The sequence below is a fragment of the Xyrauchen texanus genome, chromosome 3 (assembly GCF_025860055.1).
Source record: "Xyrauchen texanus isolate HMW12.3.18 chromosome 3, RBS_HiC_50CHRs, whole genome shotgun sequence".
Classification (NCBI taxonomy): domain Eukaryota; kingdom Metazoa; phylum Chordata; class Actinopteri; order Cypriniformes; family Catostomidae; genus Xyrauchen; species Xyrauchen texanus.
This window is the reverse complement of record NC_068278.1, coordinates 45,528,485-45,536,770: the sequence shown is the minus strand read 5'-3', so window position 1 is coordinate 45,536,770 and position 8,286 is coordinate 45,528,485. Positions and strand designations below refer to the sequence as shown.

The window sequence follows — 8,286 nt, the reverse complement described above, 5'->3', positions numbered from 1 at the left end:
TTCATTATTGTCCCCCTTTAAGACGCTGTCATTGAAAACATCACAAAACACACAAATTCAGAGTGCAGAGAACTCAGTTTATTATTTTAACATTTTACAATCTGTATTATATATATTTATATATGTATTCATATTTCTGAAAGCAAAGAGGATTAGATTTGAATAATACTGTGAATAAATATCAGGCTCTTCCTGGTGTTTTAATATACAGAAGGGGAATTTTTGAAAGAGAACCTTGAAAAAAGAGCAATATGTTCCGTCTCAATGTTGCAGTGCAACTTACACCTTATACAGCATAGCCGTGTGGGGGAGAGAGGGGGTACATGCCCTTAAAACCACAGTGAAGCCCCGATGGCCTGGATAACACGCACACATACAACATGCACTCATAGACTCACACACACACCATGAAATGAATGTACAGAGCCAACACGTTAAAGTGTAACAGTCTACATAAAATAATAATCAAAACTTTAGTGGGAAGATGCATTTCTGAAAGTCACTTTGGTAAAAAGCATCGACCAAGGACATAAAACCATTGTGTGTGGGTAGTGAGTGAGTGTGTCTGACTGTTCAAATGAGATATACAATTAACAAGTTATTGAATTATTACATTCTATTCAATTCAAATACATCCCACATGATTCTAAAAAATGACAATCAAACATAACTGTAACATTAAGCGCATATGCAAGGCTTAGTGACGCAATGACATTTGAATGGGGACAAATAACAACACACACACACACATACACACACACAACACTGAGCAAGGGGACGTTTTCCACTCCACAGCCAGAAATTAACCAATTGATTTTTCATTTTAATGGGGTCATGAAATGGAGAATCAAATTTTCCTTGATATTAAGACATATTCGAGGTAACTTTACAATAAAATCATACTCTAAATTTCAAAACTTAAAACTTCCTCCTCTGTTTAAAAAAAAAAAGAGAATTTATAGTTACCACCCTGTTGAAACATCTTGTTTTGAAATCTGTGTCTTCATGACATCATGAGACATTGCTTGTTTGTATTTACACATCCCAAAACATGTGTCAGCGCACCCTCGGCCCCGCCCACTGGCACTTAGTTCGAGAGACAGAGAAAGAGCAGGACAGACAGGCCTAGTGTGGATAACTATTCCTGAACACCAAAGGGGACCCATCTGGGCTATTTTTAATTATTTTTGTATAGAAACATGCACTAGACAGACGTCTTTGTATGTGTGTTGTCATGTATCTTGACACTTTTAAAAGACGCAGTGTCAAGTTTTGAAGAGGAGAAGCCATTCTGTTTCATTCAGCTGCTCTGCCTCTTGCTGTTTTGAGCACAAACATGTCACTGATGCGTTCTTCCACACATCTGCACTATGTTTAATAGTTGGTGTATGTAAACATGAACTAGATGGACGTCTTTGACTGTTTCGATGTGATTACAGCGATGTGCTATTTGTGTGCATAATTTCACCGTGTTTTGGACTATGTATGTGCTGTTTTTTTGTTTTTGTTTTTTTAGCTCATGTCAGCATGGATTGCTTGTGAACCAGTCATAATATGATTCAAGCTTGGCAAAGGAACTGTTATTGAAGAATGGGGCAGTTGCAAAAACCATTGAACACAATCAAAAACGTAAGTAATCCATTTCATTCATGAATATTTCAAATGTCATGCCTGTTTGATAGTTTATGGTGCTGAGTGTTAACAGTTGTGATTGAGATGAACAGTTGAATATATTCAGATGTAATGTGTTGAATGTGCATTGTGTAAACCCTGAAATGTAGTTTATAATTTTGTGGAGTTTGTTTAACTCCGATTGAGTTCAAATTTGACTGTATTTGAGGAGCTGCATGATGTTACCAATCATAAGGAGGTGCTGAGGCCAAAACAAACAATTTCAGATTGAGGGCCAGAGACAGTGCGGAAAATTATCATATATTACTAAATTATGACTGTTTTGGTGCAAAAAAATAAATAAAATAGAACATTTATAACATTATCAGTGTACCTCAGGGAAGATGATACAATTATTAAAAAAATTATGTTTCATGACCCCTTTAATTGGAAAATCTCAAATTCTCGGCCATTTGCTTTATCCGATTCTGAAATCCTGGGCCACTGACCTCTAGAATTGTGAACAGGATTACAAAACTCTTGTTTTTGGCTTATGGAGTCTGTCTAAGGGATGCATACATCAGAAAACAGAAACAAGCAACCTGAATGTAGCCCATAGCTCAGAGGTAATGACCAGCAAAGACCCGGAAACAAGCAAAAACAGTCATAACATCAGAGAAGCAAAGCTTTTCATCTTTTGTTGTCTTTTTTGTAGAAAAAAATAGAGAGTAGAAAGGTTCTGCTTTTGCAGAGTCAAAAGATTGCATTCACGAGTACAATTCACAGTTTTAAACAGAGGATGCAGCTATGCAAATAATATGTTCTTATATACAGACTGTTCTCTGGCCTGATAGCATATATTTATATATTTTTTAAAACCATGCATGAGTTTAGCTATAATATAAATATTCTAATGAAGCCAAATTAAACACATTACTACCTGCCAGGAGTTAATCGTTTCCCATATTCCCATTTCCAATAATACAGACATACTTACAAGTACATACGCACACATACACACTCACTTTCCAACACTCTTGCTTGCTTTGATAGTTGTATAGATTAACACAGTAGGGCGGTGTTGCTTGGTAACAGAGTGAAGCCTGTTGCCCATGGCTACATGAGTGCTCTTCCTGCAGCATTCCAAGGGAAGGAAACAAAACCAAACAAAACCAAAAAATCCAATAAATGAATTAACAAAATCTTCAGAAGATATAAAAAAAGGATTTTCTTTACTCCAATCAGAGACAAAAATAAGAGATTTTTATTTACCGTCCTATTTTGTTCAACTGGTGGGGGTTTAATTTAATCTGAAAAGATGATTCTCCAGGCATGCAGTAGGGCACCTCAGGAGGCCTTTCTACCATCCGTTCCAGACTGTGCCCATGATGAAACATATTGTACAGAGTTTGCGATGAGCCATATACAGTATGTGCAGATAACGCTTTTCTCACTCAGCTGTGACACTTCCATGGTGTGTCTGAGGAGCAGTTTATGAGTCATCTATCAGTGTCAGGTCAGCACAAATGACCTCAGGACAGTGACGTACCTTCGGTCTGAGTTTTCGAGGCTGGGTCAGCTCTTTGAAATTCATCTTACAGTGTATTGGTTCAATCTGATGTCCCTCATGGTCAGGAGGAGGGCAGTATCAGGTCCCCCATCGAGGAAAGGTGAGGACAGTCTAGGTCTACAGTGTTTTTCATATGGTGTATGTGTGTCAATGTTAATATGTATATGTGAGTTTCAAATGCAAAATTCAAGTTATTTGTAAATCGTTATGTCTGTATATTACCATGTGATTTTTTGTTCTATGTGTGCATGATAGTGTGTTTCACACATGCGTTTCTATGAAAGAGTGAGTGTGCATCATCAGCGTTGGTGAGAGAGGTGAAAGCTCGTTGGAATCACTGGGCAGTTCCAGAGGGGCGGAGCTAAACTCACAGATATCCAGGAAGAGCTCGTGATTACGTTGCTTCCATTCACGGAACTTCCGTGAGGTCAAACAAGGGTCATCTAGCACCAGATTGATAATCGCCAAATCGGCATCCTTTGCCTGTGTTTGAAGGAGAGAAGAACATGGATGAGAGCATGATCAAAACTATAACTCTAGATCTTTAATTATTTTTATTATTTTAACAAAAATGCAAGACAGCATCTGATTGGTTGAAGCATTTCAAATTGCAAGTTGCATCTTACTATGGTTGCCGCCACTGCTGGGTAGTAACAGATTACATGTAATATGGATTATGTCATCAGATTACAAAAATTAAGAACTTGTAATTATATTAAATGACATTTTTAAGTACTTGGAATCAGATTAACATTACTTTATTATCATAATTACATACAAAATCTAATAAAGACAGTAAAAGATCCCTTTCATTTTTCTTATTTTTCTTTTAAATTCTAAATCAACTTACAGCTGATTTACTGTACGTTCGGTAAATCTTGAATTATGAATTTAAGTCTGGAATTGCACACACAAACCTGATACCAGCCACCAGCCATAAATATACTGAAGATGAATTGCAGTCCACACATAAATGTAGAATCTGCAGATTTTAGTATTTGAGAAGTTAGGGAAATTGGGGGTTCATCAGTCCCTTGCCCACTGGATTCTGGACTTCTTGCAAAACAGAACTCAAGTGGTGAAAATAAACAATAACTTTTCAGAAACCCTGTCTATAAGCAAGGCTGTGTATTGTCGCCTTTACTCTATTCTATGTACACAAATGATTGTATTTCACATTGTGATTCTATAAAAATCTTTACGTTTGCGGATGATACAACAATGATTGATTTGATTACAGATAACAATGGATCTGCTTATAGGAGTGAGGTGTCTTCCCTGATTGAGTGGTGCAGTGCTAATAATCTTGTGCTAAATGTTTTAAAAACGAAGGAAATTGTGTTCAACTTCTGATGGCGACAGAATCTTCTCCTGCCATTAACCATTAATGGTCTACAAGTCAAAAGGGTGCCTAGTTTCAAGTTTCTCTGGACTACTATTTCAGCATTTCTGAAATGGGATGATCATTTAACTGAGATTATTAAAAAAACACACCAAAGTCATTTCTTTCTAAGGCATCTTAAAAGTATGGATTATCAAATTATGGTTTGCTCCACTTCTATAGGGCAGTGTGATTGAGAGCAATTACAGAGTGGTTTGGCAACCATAGTATAATCTGCCTCTAAAATTGTGGTATAAATATGTTACAGACATAAATTACATTTATGTGTCACGCATGAAGGGTAAAGGCATGAAAATCTTGAATGATCCCACATATCCTGCCAATAATTTCTTAACTCACCTGCCATCAGGAAGGCGTGCATCTTAGGGCAATTAAATCCAAGACCACACGTCTCTTAAATAGTACATATTGCAAGATTGTTCAGATTCTTAACTCTTCGAGTACATGAACTTTTGCACCCTACACTTGGTATTGTGGATCTCTGTTTTTGTGCTGTACTCAGCGGTACCAGCTAATTCTTACAGGCACTGTTGAAAATACCTACGATATTGATGTAATTGATGCTCCACCCATTGTTGACAGCTGCAGACTGATGGGACTCAAATTAGTGGCCTTTAAGAAGGGTTGCTTTAGTAGAACAGTTTACTCTCTGTCCTTGTCTCTGCTGCCCAGGAATTCTCATATTATATTGTAGCTGTGTATTAATGCAAGTTATCCTCATTTGGGTTGTTTAATATAAGGTATTGTTTGTCATGCAATTTATTGTTGACTTACTTTCTTTGTTTATTCACATTCTTAATGTATTGGTTTAGAAACCAGTCTGATGCACCTATGGAATGACATTTACTGGCATTGGTGAAAATAAAACTTTAAAATGGATGTGTGTTGTGATGCTCCCCCTATGAATCAACAGTATCCTAAGAATCTTTTACAGGCACTACTGTGATATCTTTGTTGCTGTATGTGTGATGTGTGATGTATGTTGTTATTATTGTTGAGAGCTCACCACGAAAAATTCCAGTCAACTTTGTTGGCATGGCAATAAATTGTTATTGAAATGATTATTAAATTGAATGAGTGCTCTTTGCTTTTATTTTTTTTTTGTGTTTTATTTTTTTTTTCCATTTTATTCAGAAAAAGGCAACATGCATACAAATTCTCATATTTTGATCCATTAAGGAAGTTTTCTTTAATACATTTAAGCAACAATGTTAAAATGGTACAAGCTTATCCTACTCAAGCGCATCCGATATCAAATAAACAAGAATTAGGTCAGATGTAATCCAAAATTAATAAAAAAAAAAAAATCTGATAAAATTACTTTAAAATGTAATCCAAAAGATTACATTACCGACAACAATATTAGTCATGTAATTTGTAATCAGCACAAGATTACAATTCAGAAGTAATCTACCCAGCACTGGTTGGCACCAACCTAAAAACATATTAATATTCATGATTTAAACTGATATGGTTTATAATGTGTCCCTCCTACTTTTCAGTTTGTTCCTGAGGTCCTGCCAGCTTGCCTAAAAGCTGACAGTGTCTTATGCAGTCACCAATAATATAAAAAAAAGTTGTACATGAAATGAGATCAATAAAATCCATGTTCCACTAAAATACAGCAGAAAACTATACTCTGGTTATTTATTAAGTTTTATCAATTATTGTCCTCTAGTATTATCAAAATGTATAACATTTCTGGCATCATTTCTTTGTTTACCTTTTACTTTTATTGTATTTGATTATTGATTTGTCTCCGTCTATTAATATAATTAATAAAAATGTTAGTATTCATTTTTCATAATTTTGGTCATTTTGGTTGACTATTTTTCTATATATAAATTGTTGAGCCTACATGTTTATTGTTTAAATGCATAATTTCTACTTTTTACATTATTAAGCAGAAAAATTGCAAAAACGGTACTGTTTATTTTGGTTGAGTGCATATTAATTATAGATAGATCATGATTGAGTGGTGTTGCACAGCTTGTTTGCTACAAATAATGTTTCTTTTTTGTTGTTTTTGATCAACAACTGACTCTAAAGAACAAAAAGAATATTAAAAGAGACATTCAATGGCAAATGGATTGGATGGATCTTGTCTTTGGACAAGCAATAAACTAAACAAGTCAAACCAAACTTTTACTATCAGCACACAGTAAAAGGATCTCAGTGCTTATCTTTGCATATTAAAAAAACAATCTTGCGGTTTTAATAATCGAAATCGATATTATTCAAATGAAGATCGCGTTTAGTCTGAAAATTATATTTTTACCCAGTTTTAATCCCTATTATTTTTGTTTTATAGGTTAATCAAATCAAAATCCAATTATTTTAGTGTACACCCAGGAAAATGCTTGCGTATCCCCGTTTGGGAATCACTGAACTAGATTGCACTACATATCCAGTAGATTTGTTTATAGAAGACCGCTACATACATTTAGATCTAATCTTTGTCCTGTGTTGCTTTCTGTGTTTGCATACCTTCAGTGTGGAGCGGAGAACCCGTATGCGGTGCAGTCGTTCATTTGTAGTGGGGTCATTACTGCGTTTGATGAAGGAGCGTCTGAATTCTTGTTTGGTGGATGGTCTTTGCTGGCCGAAAGCGGAGAGGCTGGCCTGTTCCAGTGATCGGTACAACTCCTGCAGACCATCCGTGCCATCAGCCACTTTCTCTTCAGTCTCAGGCCTCCTGCTGCTGCATTTCTGAACCTCTTTTTCCTCCTCCTCTTCCTCCTCTTCCTCGTGGAGATGAGTTCTTGGCCTCAGAGTGCCATGTGTGTGCACGTGTGCATGTGAGCGAGCACTGCGGTGGGGGTGACCCCCGTGTGCCTCGCGGTGGCGTGGAAGGCTCTGGCTGCGCTGTTTGTGGGTGTGATGGTGCGAGTGGGACTCCTCACTGTCAGTCAATGGAAAAGGCCCGTCACATTCCAGAGGACGGCGGCGCTGAGCAGGGAGTGTAGCTTGCCTATGCTGGTCTGGGTACAGCAGAGCAGGCTCCTCTACTTCCGCTGTCTGCAGGTAGTGTAGGCCAGTGCTGGTCAGTGGGGTTTCAATCAGATCCTGCCATGAGCGACGCTCTCGATGGGAGGATCGGCAAGAAGAATGGCTCTCCTCTGCAGAGGAATGTGAAAATGTGGATCCGCTGGAGAAATGATGCTCAGGAAATGGACTAGTTGAAGTTGCCTGAGGACAACAGAATGACTGATCATTATCAATGTCTACTGTCAGTGAGATAGCTAGAGGTACACAATGATGGTAAAAAAACAGCACGTTATTGTTGAATATGTTTCTGACCTAGAAGAGTGTTCTTACCTGACTATAAGTATATGTGCTCACAGATCTGAGTGTGTGTATGTATATACATGTTTGTACTCACTGAGGGGTTGTGGTGGTACGTGGGTTCCTGTTTGAGTGTCATAGACCCGTCCACCTCATCCTGGTCACTTTCACTCCAGTAATCTGAATTGAGTGTACATCAGAGTTATCAGACAAGACTTTTCATTCATGGAATGATGTACGAAACTATAGACAGTGACAGCATAACACTATGGGCTTATGATATCATCACAAAATGTGATTTCACCTTCATCGGGACGTGGTACTGGATCATCAGGTGTGTAGCCAATGGCAGCCAAGCCTAAACGATTCATCCATCTGAAACAGGAAATGTAGACATCAGAGGAAATGGAAGGGTGGG

General features: G+C 37.4%; 1 protein-coding gene across 2 annotated transcripts in view; it reads right to left on the bottom strand.

Annotated features, from left to right (window-relative positions):
- Positions 1 to 71: 71 nt before the first annotated feature.
- si:ch211-26b3.4 (connector enhancer of kinase suppressor of ras 2) overlaps positions 72 to 8,286 on the bottom strand; it is an 81,255-nt gene continuing 73,040 nt past the window's right edge. The window contains exons 20-24 of one of the 2 annotated variants that reach the window (XR_007968485.1): positions 8,173 to 8,243; positions 7,966 to 8,048; positions 7,071 to 7,772; positions 2,884 to 3,664; positions 72 to 2,744 (exon numbers count right to left, since the gene is read on the bottom strand). Coding sequence is in view for 1 of the 2 variants with exons in the window: in XM_052102624.1 (XP_051958584.1) it covers positions 3,443 to 3,664; positions 7,071 to 7,772; positions 7,966 to 8,048; positions 8,173 to 8,243 (1,078 nt within the window). In the remaining variant the exon portion in view is untranslated. Of the gene's footprint in view, positions 3,665 to 7,070; positions 7,773 to 7,965; positions 8,049 to 8,172; positions 8,244 to 8,286 lie in introns of both variants that reach the window. The other variant, XM_052102624.1, reaches the window with a different exon arrangement.